At 31.9% G+C, this 20,116-nt stretch overlaps 1 protein-coding gene across 2 annotated transcripts in view; it reads left to right on the top strand.

The window, feature by feature from the left end:
* Positions 1-8,094, top strand: part of LOC105339077 (multiple epidermal growth factor-like domains protein 11) — a 47,090-nt gene extending 38,996 nt beyond the window's left edge. The window contains exons 7-13 of one of the 2 annotated variants that reach the window (XM_066066651.1): positions 2,850-2,987; positions 3,448-3,585; positions 3,693-3,830; positions 4,229-4,369; positions 7,054-7,177; positions 7,295-7,433; positions 7,752-8,094. In XM_066066651.1, coding sequence (XP_065922723.1) covers positions 2,850-2,987; positions 3,448-3,585; positions 3,693-3,830; positions 4,229-4,369; positions 7,054-7,177; positions 7,295-7,433; positions 7,752-7,778 — 845 coding nt within the window. In that variant the 3' untranslated portion in view covers positions 7,779-8,094. Of the gene's footprint in view, positions 1-2,849; positions 2,988-3,447; positions 3,586-3,692; positions 3,831-4,228; positions 4,370-7,053; positions 7,178-7,294; positions 7,438-7,751 lie in introns of both variants that reach the window. The other variant, XM_066066653.1, reaches the window with a different exon arrangement.
* The last annotated feature ends 12,022 nt before the right edge of the window (positions 8,095-20,116 follow it).

The raw sequence follows: 20,116 nt of genomic DNA, 5'->3' as shown, positions 1-20,116 counted from the left end.
TCTCTCTCTCTCTCTCTCTCTCTCATATCGACAATGGCATTGCCATACCCTACAATACATATTCTTATCTGGATTTTTGTCTTTGAGGTTGTAAATCATTATATCTTCTATGGTTTAAAACTTTATCATAACCTATATTTTGACATGTCGATTATTTCATTGAGTTTCGTTTCATAGCTAAAACATTTAGATTAAACAGATCTTTCTTAGCGAGCCGATTTTTACACAGTTGGGGCGAATACACTTCGGGTTAAAATTGTTCGGGGGGGAATACATACAGGGCAAACAAAACCACTTAGATTCGCAAAGCCACCAGTGTTATTTCTAATTTAATTGTTTATACTGTGTGGGGTTAATTCATCAATGTTAATTTAACCATTTTAAAACCACTATATAAGAGCTATTAAGACATTTATTTGTAGGAAAGAGCATGTACGAATGATCTTTATTTAGAACAGTTTGATGTTGCTAGGATACAGGTTTCAGATCCATGATTTGATTGGTTAATTTAGATATTGAATCTCGAATTTCGAATCTCGAATCTCGTATTTCGAATCTCGTATTTCGAATCTCGAATCTCGAATGATTCTTCTCGGCTTTCGTACAAAATACATGAAGCTCTACATGGTCACGAAGGCTTCAGAGTTTTGTGATATACATTCGAGGAACGGAAACATTCTGAAATGATGAAATTGACCTTTCCCAAGATGTCCATCGATGTAGATATAAAGAATCGACATCGACATCCCAATCACATCTTGTCATAATTCCGCGAAGGATGATTTTTCTATAAACTACGAGTAGTCGAATGAATCCTAGAGGATCATATATGTTGTGCAGCACAGACAGGTAGCCCCGAACAGGAAACTAGGAAACTTTAAGCTGAAAAATGTTATAATAGACCAATACTATGATTGACAGGTATAAGGTCTTTCTCTAAATCCAACTGTTGGATTTCTTATTTCTGGTCTTCTTTGGAGAAAGCTAACATCACTTCTTTATTGTTTGAAGCATTTTTATGAAGATTGATGCTACCATTGGTTTTCAACACAGTCTGAATTATTTTCAATAGGTCAATTGCTTGCAAAACAAATGTTAAGGTATAATCTTCATAGAAGTTGTTGTTAACAAAGACCTTGATATTTTGCTAAGAATTATAAACACTTTTGAGCAATCTAAAAGTAGCGACAGCTGGCGATGGACAATTTTCAAAATCATGTGCATGAATACCATATTCCACAAGATGCTTACTTGGATTATTGTTCTGGTGCCATTGGAAGCGTAACATACCCCTGTGGTCTTCTCATATAAGAAATGAGTAAAACATCTGTCCAGTATCTGTTGATAATGGAATAGAAACGAAGAACACCAACTAAGTTGTTAATCAAATTTGATTCTGTAAGTAGAAGACTGTTGAGTGATGTTGTACAGCGCAGATAAGTCAAAGGCTCAACGTTTTTGTATGGTTTCTTGGATGGTAAACGCTGAATATTAGGAGGTACCACACCTCTTGTCGCTCTTCTAGTATTTTAGCAATTTTTGCAGTGCCACGTTGAAAAACGTTTTCCATAAATGTGAAGAAGTGTTGTCTTTTCTCAATTTTTTTCCCGGAAAGTGTTATGTAACATCTTTGCTAGCCAACGGTTTCTGACCCGCACAGCTCCTCACTAACCCTTGGAATATCGTGCTATCGAAAGTTGGATTTTTTTCGTCACGTGATCTTCCAGCCTTTTTATAAATCATCGAAATGATGAAAGATGCCGTACATTAAACGTCATTGCTGCAGAAAAAAACAGCCTTATAGACATTGATATTGACAAGTTACAAATTGAAAGAACGTTTAAATGCCCAGTGAATTCAATAAATAGGGATATTCTTAAATGTTACATATAGATATATTTCATCCGAAGGCAAAGACGCCTCCCCAGCTAATTTTGTGAATGACGAATGGTTTGTATCTTTTTGTGCTTACCCTCTATATTATAATGTTGATTTTGGTAGACATACATGTATATAAATATATATCGTTGATCATTTACCAAATTAGCTGTGGAGCGGCCTGTTTGAAGGGTGTAGGACTGGGAGCGGTAAATCCGTTTAAAAAAGTTAGATTCATTCAAAATATTTTTATAGAAAATATTTTCTTTTGAATCATGCTTGTTTAAGATCAACAAGAATTATTACGTGAATTTCAGACATTAGAATTATCTTTCCTGAAATACAATGCTTTTCTTCTCTAGTGTATTGTTTAATCGTATTAATTGATGATCAAATGTATACGTCTTGAAAAAAAAAGTAATTTCAATTTATTCATATTTTGGATTAAAACAAAACGCTACGGGGAAAACAGAAAAAAGCAACAACATTCATAAAAAAGCAGAAAAATTAACTGAAAAGAACATCTTTGTTATTCAATGTCAAGAAGATTGGTATTGTTTTGACTATAACGAACCATGTGGACATTGTCGTAATTTATATTAGTGTTTACATGTCAATGGGACACGTCAATGGGACACATTTTATTGGTTGTGAATCCGGCTTTCAGAATAAACGTTGCGAACCACGGCAATTTTTTGTTTTATTCAAAGACATTTTAGATACATTTATACAGACAGACGGATGAACGGACGGACGGACAGACAGACAGACAGACCGAACGACCGACCGACCGACCGACAGACAGACAAACAGTTTATTTAGATAGATAGTTTAGAAAGATAGAAAGTTTAATGTTTTACAATTGAAGCAAAGTAGAGTAAAAATGGTACAAACTCAGAAATGCTTATATTGGTTCTAAAAAAGAAAAACAAAGGTTCAAAGCTGATCGATTGTTTTCTTTCTTATAATAGCTTGTGACAGTGTATCCTATGGTGTCGACTGCAATGAAACATGTGGACACTGTCGTGACCTAAACCAGTGTTTCTACATTAACGGTTCATGTTTAACAGGATGTGATAATGGTTTTCAAGGGGATAAGTGTATCCATCGTACGTATAACTGAAAGCAGATGCAAGCTTTATTATTAGTCTCGGATTTTAGGATTACAAGCAGTAGGATGGTAAAATAACGGGTCTGCTTCACACTTCAGTGCAAACAGTTGACCTCATAAGCATTTTCCAACCCGGGGTTTAGTTGGGGTTTACTCTGGAGTTAGGTTGGGTCTGATCTGTACTGTATGTTTAGTGTTTTAAAACGACACTGTACCTAATATTGATTGCTCATATCGCCGATATTTTATTTTGATTTTACTTTTAAGTGATTTAAAAAAAACCCAGTATTATGAGTGACATTATCATTCATGGATATTGGCACTTGGTTTATGAAACGTTATTTTGTTACATAAAAAATACAATCACTTTATTAAAAAGAAAAGCAGACCAAAAAAATAAAGATTTGCCCTGAATAATATCAAAGATAATTTTATGATAAAATATTCTTAATTGATAGCTTGTGAAAGCGGATTGTATGGTGTTAACTGCAATGAAACTTGTGGCCATTGTAAGAACATAACCCAATGTTTTAATGGCAATGGAACCTGTTTAACTGGGTGTAAACCCGGGTACCAAGAGGAGTTATGCAAATCACGTAAGAAAATTATTTTTTTAGATGGTAAAATATATAAAAAGTATGATTAATATGGTGTTAAATAAGATTGATTGTAATATACAATAATATTATGTATTACTTCACAGCTTGTGACAGGGGATTGTACGGCATCGACTGTAACGAGACTTGTGGACATTGCATTGATATAGATGAATGCTTCCATATCAATGGAACGTGCTTAACTGGATGTGCTGCTGGTTATCTGGGGGACTTGTGTAACAAATGTATGTATGAATAAAAAAAAAAAAATATTTCTTACAATGTAAGGTCAAATGAAATCTGAAAGCGATTGAACATAACTTATATTAATAGCAGAACTGAAGATCAGACCCTGTGCTTAATTGTACGTGCCATGGAACATTTTTATTTTCTCAAATTTTTAACTTGTATTTTGAGTTGACGTAAAGAATGTTTATATCACATTGGGTAACACAACTACCTATTTTGCTCACGTTTGCTTAGTTTCTTATAGTCTTATGCGTGAATTTAGTAATTATGCAAAGCGACCTTTTAATAATATGTACAGCTATTATTTAATGTTGTGGAAAAAATGAAGCATGTATTGTTACATGTATGATCAGATTAGGTATGTATAAATTAAAGCAACATCTTGTTTTTCAAGCATGTGATATCGGGTACTACGGAAGAGGGTGTCAACAGGAATGCAGCATATTTTGCAAAATATCACATGACTGCAATCCTGTTTCTGGACATTGCAACAGGGGATGTAAAAATGGTTGGAAAGGCGATGAATGTTTAGAAAGTAAGGTGTTTTTTTTCATCGATTATTCTTATTATACATCACTAGAACTATTGCTTATTGTTATCGATTACCCATTTTTTTAAAACAATTATATTAACTTACACTCTTTTTTGCAAGTAGTTTTCCCATACATATATTTTTTCAATGAAATCAAGATATGTAATGTAATAAGTTTTAAAACGACTGTGTATTTAGCTGACCTGAACCGAAGGTTCAAGTAAGGTTTTCTGATCACCTGTTGTCCGTCCGTCCATCGGTCCGTCCGTGTGTAAAGTTTTCACATTTTTGAATTCTTGTCTAGAACCCCTGGGCCAAAATTTACCCATTGTGGAACCATTCATACTCATTGAAATAGGAATCTAAATTGTTAAAAAAAAAGGGCAAAATCTTTTTTTAAAAGGGAGAAATTTGCGACATTGAAAATCGTAAAAAATGTCTTAAAAATCTTCTTCTGCACCATAAATGTCAACATTACACCAAAACGTGTGTACAGTGAAGATTCTAAATTGTTAAAATCGTGATCCCCAGACTAATACCGGGGCCCGAAGATGGGTTCAAAGTTTAATATAGAAATATAGAGTGAAATTTTAAAAACAATTTTCAAGGACCACATTGCTACTAATAGTGAGATTACAATCCAAGTACGCTAATATCGTGTAGATTCTAAATTTTGAAAACGTGACCTCGGAGTAATAATGTATGTAGCCCCAATAGATATTTAAAGTTTAACATACACATATCATGTGAAAATGTTTAAAATACTTTGTCTTAAAAATTACAATGCTACAATTTGCGAGACTACTATACAATCATTCTAAGGCAGTGTTGATTTTAAAATGTTAAAATCGTTTTTTTTAAAAGAGGTCTCTAAAAATAGAAATAAATAAATTTAGGTGATTAGTTTATCATAGTGAAATAATCTGGAAATTTATCAACTAGTTTTTTTCTCTCAAATTTCGATGCCGACATCAATTAGTAACACATTTCGCGATCAAAGTAATCGGGATCAATGATCTCTAAATTCAAACAACTTTAAAGGTGTGGATCTCAGTTCTTGCGAAGTTAAGTATGGAAAGAGGAAGAAGGAATCATTGATAGAATATATCAACTTTATATAGAATTTTCATATTTAGTTCATTTTCAACTTCATAAAACAATTAAAATCACCTTAAACCGATGAAAGTGCAAGATCTAATGTCCTGAACACACCAAAACTTTATCAAATGGATCGATAAATGATCTTTTAATGGAAAACAAAAAAAAAAAGATCAGTATCATGTTTTCAATTATTCAATAATGAATTCTCTATTTTTGCAGTGTAATATAAAAAATTGTTTTGACTGCAAATAGGGTATTTTAGACTAAGTCTTATTTGATGTACAAAAAAAATCATGAATATATGTAACAACATGCCAACAATATAATCTGTTTTGAAAAAAAAAATGTTTCTGACAGTTTAAATTGTTTTTCTTTTATATTCTTAAATTTACGTATAAAATCCAAAGAATAACAGATATTCACATATAACACTTATTAACAATGATATCTCGAAAAGAATTTTAAATAAACGAAAATGCAAACAGTTTTTCTAACTAGTTTTTTTTCTTAACTAAGTACGGTTTCAGTCATATGTTGCCCTATTTTAGAGTGATTTAAAAAAAATCACAAAAAATGGAAATGCAATATTTATTTACACAAAAATACCAATAAACTAATAATCTATTATAGTTACATGATTAGACTTTTCACAAGGGTAATTATGACGTCATAAACAGTACAATTTTCTGTAATTTTCATAAAACTGAGCAGAATATACCAATTCTTCATTATTTTTTTAAATAGAAAACTATGTCCCGAATCTGTCGTCCATCATGAAACTCATATTATAACTTTAGCATGTGATATCACATAAAATATATTAATTTCGTCGTAGGCAACGGCTGAGACAAATTTTCCTCTTCAAAAAACTACTGAAAAACGAGCCATTTTTCATCATTTTTTACTAAATCTAAGAAATATGCAAAAATGTCGAAGTCATAATGATGTTTTGAAACAAGATAAAATTGTATAACTTGGTTTCTTATACATGTATACACACAAATTCAAGATTGTATGTGTGCATATTTATGAGATTTAAAAAAAAATGAAATAAAGGGAAATATTGAAATAAAATGTACCTTCTTCTTTGAGTTAATCCTAATTGAAAAAGAAGTGATCTCGATCAGAAGTTTTTTTATTGAAATTTTACAAAAATTACTCAAAGTTCATAGAAAGATATTCGGAAAATCTTTTAAGGTAATGTTTTCAAAAATTACAATGCTCTCCTTAGTTATTTTACTTAGTTGACATATTCATATCCCCGCTTAAGGGTCACATCATCATCCTTCACTATCTTTCACTTTTTTATAGTTCATTTTAGAATTTTGTTATCTTTAATACATTGGGGCCTAGGTTGTTTAGATTGGTCAGTTGAGATATCTCAGTTCTTATGATATGATGTCCCAACAAGAAAGCTTCTTTTTATGAATTGTTTAATGTACGGCAAAATCTTGAAATATATGAGAGTTGTACAATATTTTACTTCTTTAGAGTTCAATTCACAATAAACCCTTTCGAAATGAAATGATGCAAGAAATTTTGTTCAGATGAGCGATATGTGGCCATGGGCCTCTTGTTCATTTTAGTATCAACAATAACAACTGGGGTTGATAGCTGGCTAGTTTTGTTTTACGGTCTCCTTTTTGTCCTCGCCTTTTTCGGCCTTGTCATAATCGTTGGAATATATGCACTACGTATTATATCGACTCGGTAAATATTTGTCGATCTGTTTTCTATTCTACTTTGACTTGTTGTTCACGTACAAGTAATAGTTTTCTCTGCTTATTTTTTTTAAATTCATTTTTCATGTTTCTGTTTTTCGAAAAGAAAGTTGTTCCTTAATGACAAACATTGCAACGAACTGGATGAAAGGTCTAGCAATGTAGTCGCCACCCGTGCCTCAGGAGCATTTTTCTATTATTACCGAGAGAACGATGAACCAGTTTGCACATATGTCTCAAGAACAGTTTGTAAATTTTATGAAATTTTAAGAAAATCTAATTAGTTAATCAGATTTGTAATAAATTAAATACATTTCATATTTTGAAATAAAGAGATTTAATCTCAAAGTCTATGTTATATTTTAATGCTCGTGATTTAATATCCAAAACATTTATAATTCAATTTTCCTTGACATATTTTCATTGATAATCTACTTAAATATTGTATGACAACTATGTTTATTAAAATTCTTTAAAAATGCAATGCATACTAAATTTGATATGATTTATACTTAATATTTTTTTAAATATTTTAATCATCCATGGACGTGATATATTTGTAGAATCCTGCATACGAAGATTCCTTGTAAAAAGAAAGGGTTCACTCATCTTTATCTTATGGTGAACATGAATATCCAACCACCGAAAACTCATTATAATTCCTGGTCTTATAATCAGCATTGATATTGTACAAAGGAACCACTTAGATGAATAGCATGACGTCCTTTGTAGTTTTTGTTCCTTTTTCATTCTAGGAGTATACATGCATTTGCACAAACAAAGATCAATACTGTTTTCATGTGCGTTCCATTCAAATAAGAACAAATTCACACGACTAAAAACTGTTTACCTTTTTTATAATTTATCTGACTTTACAGTCACGTTTGTTGTATCATGTATGTCTAAATGTTTGATTAAAATTGATTAGCATTTTAAACTGTAATTATAGAAGTGTTTCAAACAATTTAAATTAAATTGACCTTTTCTTTAAATATTTTTTTTTTTGTAAAAAGCATTGATGTGATTGATATTTTATTACTTACTTATCATTCTTATTTTTTGCAAATTTACATTTCCTTACTCAAACTATTTGTCATTAAAAAAATGTCAGTTTTCAATAAGATAAATTAACGTTATTGTTTGACTTTGTATATATATTTATATTAACATTGATTAAAAACAAACTTATTACATGTAGGAGGTTTTTTTAAAATTACACTTGCAGTGGAAAAACTGCGTTGGGTAATTACTTTATATAAAGGAATTGTCCTTTAGTTCTGTAATGGGTGTATTTTTTGCTTAATATTACTGTAAATGCCTTAATTTTGATAGTATATCTTTATTTTTGTGGTTTATTGTTTGCTGTTTTCGTTGATTTTCTGGATTTTCAATTTCAATCAACATTTTCTCAAAAAAGTATTGAACAAATGGAAACCCTATGTTGCCCCCGCCCCCTCCTTCTCCGAAGCACATGGTCGAAATAATTATGTTGCAAAAATAGTGATATGTCGACATGCTTATGACTATATTAAATTAAAAGTAAGAATACATGAACTGTACAAAAATCCATATACACAAAACAAAATGTCATCTCCGCAATTCAACCAAGAAATATTCATTTATTTTTCATATTCATTATGTTTCTCAATTGACAGTGTTTTTCTAGATCTGTAATCAAATATTGTCATTTTTTGTCACCTTGTTAAACTTGTAAATACATTTTATATTTTACACGTTCTCATTTTTAGCTTTTTCTTTTCTTTCATTATTTTTGTTTTATACATGCGCATTGTCCATTCATTATCTGTCTAATATTCGGCTGCACATTTGTTATACATTTGTGTAACTAATACTTTAAATGTTAAAGGTTCTATTTTCTTTTTTTAAACCATGGTCTTGCACACCAAAAGCCTCAAACATGGCTATGATTTTTTCAAGCAATAACTCTGTTCTGAATACCATCGTTTAGTTTAGATAACCGCTAGATGATGAAATACGACATATACCTTGATAGATTTTCATGTTTGAAAATAAATCAAAGTATAATATGATAAGAAAAACGACCAGTACTTACATAATTTGATAATATTATCCGAACACTAATATTTCCGCTTGAAATTTCACAGGAACTTAAAAAATATCGGGGAAGTCTCATGAACTTTTATTCCAGCACCTCTGGATTTATTACATACTTAGCAACGATAAAGAAAACATTCCGAACACATTCACAGTTAGAAATGAACGACACATTACGGTAAGACATACGTTAGGCAACAAGTAATACATGGCATTTTTGGAGTCGGTAGATCGTTTGTTATTAGGAATAATACACGTGGAAAGAAATTATTTTTTTTCATGATATTTTTGAAAAAAGAACGTGGATGTTATCGTTAGCGATGTAAAAGGTTTAATAAGGCATACAGGCTGGCTATTAATGACATCGTACATTGCGCTGCCTAGCAAAATCCAAAGATATCGTTTTTTTCATAGAATATACTAAGCACGCATATAAATTTTTGGGTACTCTTTAAAAGAAGGGTGAATGATCAGAATACAGTTGTTGGACGAAATTGCAAAGAACAGAATTTAAGTATTGCTCCCAGTTGACGAATTTTGCGACAACCCTCGAATGGTCGCTTGATTTACTATAAAATAAACGTATAAAGACATATTAAGAGGGCCCGATGGTCGTGGCCATTTTGATACTATATTGATCTACTTTAAAAGGAGAGCTCTGTATAAAAATATAGGAAAATGCCCAAATCTGAAAAAATAAAGACTTGTTATTTACTTAATAATAGTTTATAGCTAAGCTATCATATTCGAAATTTAAGAAAGATATGTTGTCGAATTTCTCGACCATCTAGCCTCCTTTATATTCCACATTAACACCACAAGTATTTCTGTTCGTCATTTGAAATAAAATATTAAAGACCGGTCATATCAGTATGCATGTATATATGTATTGCCGCGTTATGAAATTTACCAGTTTGGTAAAAACTAACTTCATCATTGCAATGTATTTAATGCCTGTTCAATGTGTACATTTACATACATAAAATAAAAGAAACAAGTAAAACGTAGAAACGTTGTGATCTATCAATCCATCTTATACTTTCATAAATGTATGAATGTATGCCCAAACATAGGATTTACAAATACATTTGAAAATATTGGTTGTTGAGTACGATGTAAGAAATTCCACCAGATGTACAGACGATTTCTCCATTTCACTTTTGTTTAGACTTTGAGCGTGTCCATTCTAATATTTTTCTTGTTTTGTGTTTTTTAAAGAAAATAATAAACAAAAATTTGTGTATTGTCTTTGCCATAACTGTTTTTTTTTTGTGTATATTTATTTTAATTTTTTATTTTCATTTTTTAAATTATTATATCGATGAGCAAATCTGGGCTGCGTTTTACATAAGAACTTACGACTGGTGACTGAATTTATGAAAGCTTATTACTAATTGTTTTAACTTGATAATAATAAAACATACTTACAATGAATGGTACGTCTTAATACAGATTGTTTTGTATACATGTTATATGTTAGGAATCGTTCTATAAAAAAATGGGTTGTGTTGACATCAGTGTTCAAATTGAAAAGTCTTAAGGAAAATTACAGAACAGCGGCAGAGCGAACATGGAGGTCTTAAAGATATAGAGGTAGAATCAGGTCCCATGAAGGAGTGAGCATCCTCTGCTGACCGGTCACACCCGTCATGTGCTCTTTGTCGTAATCGGGAAAAACGGTAAAGTCCGTTCATAATTAGGTGATTAATGATGGTCTAACAGTCAGTATGAAACTGAAAAAAAAATAATAAATTACTTTTTTTTGGATAAGATATTTTTTTTACTTTTTTTTTTATCTTTAAGTATATTTCCGTAATGATGTTGTTTCAAAAAAAAATTAAAAAGCCTCTACATATAAACTCCTGCTGATTCTACTTTTTTAAGGCTAGAAAGTATCACAAAGGTGTGAAGTGTATGTACAATAAATCCTTCTTTTCCGTCGTGTTGAATAAATGTCACGTCTCTCCCGTAGCTTATATATGTACTTGCATCGATATGTACTAAACAAGGCCGGGTATATTCAAAAGTTGGGCTTATGATTACCCAATCGAAATTATTTCTACAAGCATTATTAGAGCAATATATAGAACTATAAATGTTCCCTACGGGCACCCTCGATTTAAAAAAAACAAGTTGTCATTTTATATGTTAATTAGGTAAAAAAAATCGATTAATTACACATCCTATACGAGTTTATTTAGGTTTATTTGGGTTCATTGCGGTTAATCGACGTACCGGCGTAGAATTGACTCAATAATGTATACGACTACTAAATCGGGTCTAGCTCAGGGTGTGATACTTGCTTTTTATGATATTGTACAAAAGTATCTGAATGATACATGTAAGACCAGTCTTTTCTTTTCTCGCCTTTATTTATTGGAACATTGATCATACCCGATCAAAATATTAAGATGTAAGTACATGTACATGTACCTAATTAGAGCAGCAAAGGTTATACTTTATCGGCAGGGCCTCATTTTAAAGCTAAACATAGTTTACATTAATTTGATAATCCACAAGAAAAAAAATTATGGAAAAGGAACTGGAAACATGAATTGGGAAGCAGTATGATGTATACTATAACACTCCCTTCCCGCCTTGCGCCCAGTAGGGAAAAATAATGTGCATATGATGTAGTGAAAAAAGGGACTAACAAACCGTCAATCATCTCGAAAATCCAAAAACAAAATACAAATTCAAAGCAGATCAACACGGACCTCAAAAATAGAGTTATGATCAGGTGCCATAGAGGAGTGAGCATCATCTGCTGACCGGTCACATCGACTGTGTGCTCTTAGTCGTAATCGGAGAAAAAACCCAGAACAGTCCGTAGTGAACATGAAATAAATATAAAATATCACACCTTTGTTTTGATCTCGGCCCTGGTATCAGCCCGAGCGGTTGGTATCGGCCCAAGCCCGAAGGGCGCGGGCCGATACCATCCAAGGGTTGATACCAGGCACGAGATCAAAACAAAAATGTGATGTGGTTTATATCATATACCGGAATCTAAAATCAAAGACTTTAATTCAAATTTAAATTCCAAATAAGGAATTTAATGTATCATGAAGAAGCTATAGATTTTTTCGGATTTACAAATCTTGTTCGTTTTTTTTCTTTTCATATGTGTTAAAACTGTAAGAGTTGTCGGACTTTGTTGACAAACCATCGTCATTTGAAATACAGTAGAAGGGAGTCTGTCGTCTGAAATGAAGCACTATTTTCTAGAATTCAAAAGTATTGAGAGAGAAACTTCCCTCCTACGCAGCTTACACGCGCAAATTCTTTCACTGTAAGTATCCTGTCAGATTCCATTCATAAAGATCCATTCTGTTATAGCAACTACAAAATTGTTTGAGATCGTTCATACATGTAAGCGCGTCCATTACTTTAGCCCCTTAATTTTTACAGTCTAATCTCTGGTTTTCTAAGATTATGTCTCGTTCCATCCTTCTCTATGTCCTCCATAATTTAAACGTTGATTGATATTAAATAAAACGTGCTATTGTTCTATATACACAACCGTTGTGTGGGTTACCTCCCCTTACTTGGATACACATCACTCTTTGACGCTATTTTTGAATTATTATTTTTCAATTTTCGGTAAAAAATAATAATATTCCGACGTGTAAGGTGATAATTGGTATTCTATATTCGTAATTCTATCGTTATTTCACAAACTAGTCTTAATTTAAAGCAGATATATATGGAAATTATCATTTTTTTTGGAAAAAAAATTGGCCAGTAAAGCCAAACGAGGAGAAATCAAAATTCCATTTTATTCCACAAACAACGAATAATAATATTTTCTTCTTCTTTTTTTGAGATGTACCCAAGGACGTCTGTGAAATTTTGTTCGTAATTCGTTTAAATAAGAATATTTGTTATTCGAGTAAAAGAAAAAAATGGCAAAGAAAAAGGAAGTTTTCTAATGGTAGCGAAGATCGGTCATAAATTAAAAGGCTCATGTGAGTCATATGAGAAAGTATCAGGTTTTAACAGTTCTAAATTTACGTGATATGGAACCACAAATGTACATCAGCAACAAAAGCAATAGTACATTATTGTTAGCATGTATGGCATAGCAGTTGTAGCCGTCAAAATGCCCAGCATTTATGCATGTAACACCCGTAAACAATTGTCAGTGAAATCCGTTTAACCCCTAAGGCCTCTCTGGACTACGCCATCAGTTCTCTACTTATATTTCAACTTACGTTTAGCCGAGAAGTTTATCCACCACAACAAATTAGTATAATCGATTATCTGAAGGCTATGTCAAGAAACATAAAACAAATTTCAAGTTTCGACCAAGATTAACAAATCAAAGATACTGATTAACAATGCGTTTTATAATCGACACATTTACATCATAGAAACTCGTCAAAGGTTGCAACAGTTCAATGATGCCTTGTCAAGTGTTGTGTTTGACTTTTTTATGACATTCAAAATCACTGTTTTATCAAAGGGGACCGGATCAAGTTAAATATTGAGATTTTTTATTATTTTACACGTGAATCATCTACGTTATCAATCTTAGTACTTAAACGATCAGTGCAAAATTTAAATATGTTATTGTTAAAATTGTTTTTTTTAAAACTTTTTAGTATAATAAACAATTGGGTGTCTCATAAGAATAACGTTGAACTTTTGCAATGAATAATTTCATATGCAGCTGTTTTAGCATGCCATGTGATACAAAGCTTCTGCGATGGTTGTGTTCCGGTAAAAATGTAGGGAAGGTTGTTAGTAGCAAATTGATCTATAAACTTCATCATTGTTGTAACCAAGATAAGTCTGTATTAGTCTGTTTTCAATGGGTTTCTTTATGTCTTCAATGTTTTGTGGATTTTTTTTCTGGTTTTTTTTTTTATTTTTTTATTTTTCTGTTTTTTTTGTTTTTGTTTTTTTTTTTTTTTGGTTTGTTTGTTTTCTTGGGAGGTTTTCGGTTATTGTTGTTGTTGTTGTTTTTTGTTGTTTTGTTTTTTTTTACACATAGTAGTTTATTGGTGTTTTTAACCTAGCTGCATATTTTTTTTCAAACAATGTTCAAAACCTATTTTTAAACGGTAAAACCTTTTTGAAATGGTATTATATCATCCACAGAAAGATTGACAAGTGTTCATTCCACGTTAATGTGATAACGTTTTTTTTCCGATGAAACTTCCAAAGGATGGATCCTATATCATACAAGTACTTTGTATTAAATACCTACATAGGAAATGCAGAATAAACTTTTTTTTAAGTCGCTGATTAAGCTACTAAGTAAGTATTTTGTTTAGACATAGTCAAAGAAAAATACAACTTGCAATTTAAAAAGTGAAACATTTAATGGTAAAATAACAAATATGTAAAAATAAAAAAAAAATGTATTAGGCGTGAATGTTATATGAAAATTTATCTTAAAATTTGACTATATACAACTTTAGAAAGAAAAAAAACACATAAGCACAGTCGCACATGCTGTTACGGCCACTTTTAATCAGCGGCCACTCGCCATGAGCGGCCAGTTTCAATCCCGCACGTTTAGTTTTTCACTATATTTAAACTGATTTAAGCGGCCACCTGTCTTACGCGACCAGCGGCAACTGTTTTTAGGTCCCGTGGTTTCAACATGCCTGTTTTCAACGGCCATTTTGTCTGTTTTTGTCACATGACTTTTATCTCTGACATGTGACCCCGTATTGAAAGAAGCAAAACTTCGAAAACTGATGATTTAAAAATGTTTATCAAATGTATTTATATTTTACATATGGAGACAATTTTGTTTTTATCATATTGCCTCAATATTTAAATATAAATACAATTGATCAACATTTTTAAATGTTTCTTGCAAAAGCGTGTTGTCGCTGTATATACAGTCCGTTGCAGTATAAAAACATGTGATGTAATCCTTTGTATCATATTTCTTAAGTAGAAAACATAAATAAACTCAATCAAATTAAGTATTTTGTTGAACAGGTGTTTTGAGGATGAAACGAGTTAAACAAAATGCTTATAAATGAGTTTTTATAAAAAGGTGACTTCAGTTTATGCGGATATTGTCATTTATATAAAATGAAAAGTGTTAGCGCTAAACAAAGTTAAAAAGTTAAAACAAAATATTAAGTCAATATCTTAATATATGCTCAATATATAAAGTAAAACATAATTTTTTTTTCATTTCTTATCTCTTTGAGAGAGTCAATCAGTAATGAACTAGAATTAAAACACCTTATCTCTACGATCAACATACAACCAAGTCTACTCGGTAATTCTTGGTTGTAGCCGGAAGTGACGAGTGTTCCCCAACCTTCCACAAAACAACACGCTGTTTGCCATCTGTTGATGTCATAATAAATCGCCAATAGACGGGATAGTGTGTCGGAATCGTCCTAGTTCCGTTTTCATCGCCGATATATCTAATAGTCTGTACTGAAACTTCTGAATTTTGAATGAATATGTTGTCTGCCTCTATGACGCTGACAGAATCTTCTTCTTCATAAACTACCAAACGGAGCGAATACCCGCGTTGTAAGGCAGTTATCAGGTTAGCTTTGGAACCTTGTGTGGCAATGCCGGTGCTAGAGGTAGTAAGTACTCTTGACCACGGTCTCGACTCAACAAACCACGTGGTTTCTTCATCGCCACCTCTAGTGTATTTTAGATGAGAGATTCCAATACTGTTGTGTACTGTTGTAATGTGACCTGTCGTTGAAACAGACGACCAGACCCACGAAACATTAGTTTGCAAGTCATATGCACGACGCGCTTTAGTATATTGTCCCAAAAGTTGAGCAGAAACATGGCCATCTTTTATAAAAGGTTATCTGTTTCTACAACATACTCTTCAAGGTCGATTTTAACTCGGTAATCAAATATTGTCATTTTTGTGACCTTGACAGTCCATTAAGTTAAACTTTTAATACATTTTATATTTTACACGTTATAATTTTTAGTTTTTTCTTTTCTTTCATTATTTTTGTTTTATACATGCGCATTATCCATTCATTATCTGTCTTATATTCGGCTGTACATTTGTTATACATTTATGTAACTAATACTTTAAATGTTAGAGGTTCTATCTTCTTTTTTTAAATCATGGTCTTGCACACCAAACGCCTCAAACATGGCTATGAATTTTTCAAGCAATAACTCTGTTCTGAATACCATCGTTTAGTTTAGATAACCGCTAGATGATGAAATACGACATATACTTTGATAGATTTTAATGTTTGAAAATAAATCAAAGTATAATATGATAAGAAAAACGACCAGTACTTACATAATTTGAGAATATTATCCGAACACTAATACTTCCGCTTGAAATTTCACAGGAACTTAAAAAATATCGGGGAAGTCTCATGAACTTTTATTCCAGCACCTCTGGATTTATTACATACTTACCGTGAACGGTGTAAAAGGTTTAATAAGGCATACAGGCTGGCTATTTTCGACGTTGTACATTGCACTGCCTAGCAAAATCCAAAGATATCTTTTTTTTTCATAGAATATACTAAGCACGCATATAAATTGTTGGGTACTTTTAAAAGAAGGGTGAATGATCAGAATACAGTTGTTGGACGAAATGCAAAAAACAGAATTTTAGTATCGCTCCCAGTTGACTAATTTTGCGACAACCCTCGAATGGTCGCTTGATTTACAATAAAATAAACGTATAAAGACATATTAAGAGGGATCGATGGTCGTGGCCATTTTGATACTATATTGATCTACTTTAAAAGGAGAGCTCTGTATAAAAATATAGGAAAATGCCCAAATCAAAAAATATAAAAACTTGTTCTTTACTTAATAATAAGTTATAGCTTAAGCTATCATATTCGAAATTTAAGAAAGATCTGAGTTCGAATGTCTCGACCATCTAGCCTCCTTTTATATTCCACATAAACACCACAAGTATTTCTGTTCGTCATTTGAAATAAAATAATAAAGAAGTAAAACGTAGAAAGTTGTGATCTATTAATCCGTCTTATACTTTCATAAATGTATGAATGTATGCCCAAACATAGGATTTACAAATACATTTGAAAATAATGGTTGTTGAGTACGATGTAAGAAATTCCACCAGATGTACAGACGACTTCTCCATTTCACTTTTGTTAAGACTTTGAGCGTGTCCATTCTAACATTTTTCTTGTTTTGTGTTTTTTAAAGAAAATAATAAACAACAATTTGTGAATGTCTTTGCCATAACTGGTTGTTTGTGTATATTTATTTTATTTTCATTTTTTTTATTTTCATTTTTTAAATCATAACATCGATGAGGAAATCTGGGCTGCGTTTTACATAAGGACTTACGACTAATGACAGAATTTATAAAAGCTTATTACCAATTGTTTTAACTTGATAATAATAAAACATACTTACAATGAATGGCATGTCTTAATACAGATTATTTTGTATACATGGTATACGTTAGGAATCGTTCTATAAAAAAATGGGTTGTGTTGACAACAAACAGTGATCAAATTGAAATGTCTTAAGGAAAATTACAGAACAGGGGCAGAGCAAACACGGAGGTCTTTAAGAAATAAAGGTAGAATCAGCTCCCATGAAGGAGTAAGCATCTTCTGCTGACCGGTCACACCCGTCGTGTGCTCTTTGTCGTAATCGGGAAAAACGGTAAAGTCCGTTCATAATTAGGTGATTAATGATGATCTAACAGTCAGTATGAAACTGAAGAAAATATTATAAATTACTTTTTTTTCTTGGATACGATATGTATTTACTTTTTTTTATATCTTTAAGTATATTTCCGTAATGATGTTGTTTGAAAAAAAAATTAAAAAGCCTCTACATATAAACTCCTGCTGATTCTACCTTTTTAAGGCTAGAAAGTATCACAAAGGTGTGAAGTGTATGTACAATAAATCCTTCTTTTCCGTCATGTTGAATAAATGTCACGTCTCTCCCGTAGCTTACATATGTACTTGCATCGATATGTACTAAACAAGGCCGGGTATATTCAAAAGTTGGGCTTATGATTACCCAATCGAAATTATTTCTACAAGCATTATTAGAACAATATATAGAACTATAAATGTTCCCTACGGGCACCCTCGATTTAAAAAAAAACAAGTTGTCATTTCATATGTTAATTAGGTAAAAAAAAATCGATTATTTACACATCCTATACGAGTTTATTAAGGTTTATTTGGGTTCATTGCGGTTAATCGACGTACCGGCGTAGAATTGACCCAATAATGTATACGACTACTAAATCGGGTCTAGCTCAGGGTGTGATACTTGCTTTTTTATGATATTGTACAAAAGTGTCTGAATGATACATGTAAGACCAGTCTTTTCTTTTCTCGCCTTTATTTATTGGAACACTGATCATACCCGATCAAAATATTAAGATGTAAGTACATGTACATGTACCTAATTAGAGCAGCAAAGGTTATACTTTATCGGCAGGGCCTCATTTTAAAGCTAAACATAGTTTAGATTAATTTGATAATCCACAAGAAAAAAAATATGGAAAAGGAACTGGAAACATGAATTGGCAAGCAGTATGATGTATACTATCGGGGAAAAAAACCGGAAAAGTCCGTAGTGAACATGAAATAAATATAGAATATCACACTTTTGTTTTGATCTCGGCCCTGGTATCAGCCCGAGCGGTTGGTATCGGCCCAAGCCCGAAGGGCGCGGGCCGATACCATCCAAGGGTTGATACCAGGCACGAGATCAAAACAAAAATGTGATGTGGTTTATATCATATACCGGTATCTAAAATCAAAGACTTTAATTCAAATTTAAATTCCAAATAAGGAATTCAATGTATCATGAAGAAGCTATAGATTTTTTCGGATTTATAAATCTTGTTCGTTTTATTTCTTTTCATATGTGTTAAAACTGTAAGAGTTGTCGGACTTTGTTGACAAACCATCGTCATTTGAAATACAGTAGAAGGGAGTCTGTCGTCTGAAATGAAGCACTATTTTCTAGAATTCAAAAGTATTGAGAGAGAAACTTCCCTCCTACGCAGCTTACACGCGCAAATTCTTTCACTGTAAGTATCCCGTCAGATTCCATTCATACAGATCCATACTGTTATAGCAACTACAAAATTGTTTGAGAACGTTCATACATGTAAGCGCGTCCATTACTTTATCCCCTTTATTTTTACAGTCTAATCTCTGGTTTTCTAAGATTATGTCTCGTTCCATCCTTCTCTATGTCCTCCATAATTTAAACGTTGATTGATATTAAATAAAACGTGCTATTGTTCTATATACACAACCGTTGTGTGGGTTACCTCCCCTTACTTGGATACACATCACTCTTTGACGCTATTTTTGAATTATTATTTTTCAATTTTCGGTAATAAATAAAAATATTCCGACGTGTAAGGTGATAATTGGTATTATATATTCGTAATTCTATCGTTATTTCACAAACTAGTCTTAATTTAAAGCAGATATATATGGAAATTATCAATTTTTTTGGAAAAAAAAAATTGGCAATTAAAGCCAAACGAGGAGAAATCAAAATTCCATTTTATTCCACAAACAACGAATAATGATTTTTTCTTCTTCTTTTTTTGAGATGTACCCAAGGACGTCTGTGAAATTTTGTTCGGAATTCGTTTGAATAAGAATATTTGTTATTCGAGTAAAAGAAAAAAAATGGCAAAGAAAAAGGAAGTTTTCTAATGGTAGCGAAGATCGGTCATAAATTAAAATGCTCATGTGAGTCATATGAGAAAGTATCAGGTTTTAACAGTTCTAAATTTACGTGATATGGAACCACAAATGTACATCAGCAACAAAAGCAATAGTACATTATTGTGAGCATGTATGGCATAGCAGTTGTAGACGTCGAAATGCCCAGCATTTATGCATGTAACACC

Source organism: Magallana gigas, chromosome 1, assembly GCF_963853765.1.
Source record: "Magallana gigas chromosome 1, xbMagGiga1.1, whole genome shotgun sequence".
Taxonomy (NCBI): Eukaryota; Metazoa; Mollusca; class Bivalvia; order Ostreida; family Ostreidae; genus Magallana; species Magallana gigas.
Note: the sequence above shows the minus strand (reverse complement) of the source record. Positions and strands in the feature narration are given on the sequence as shown.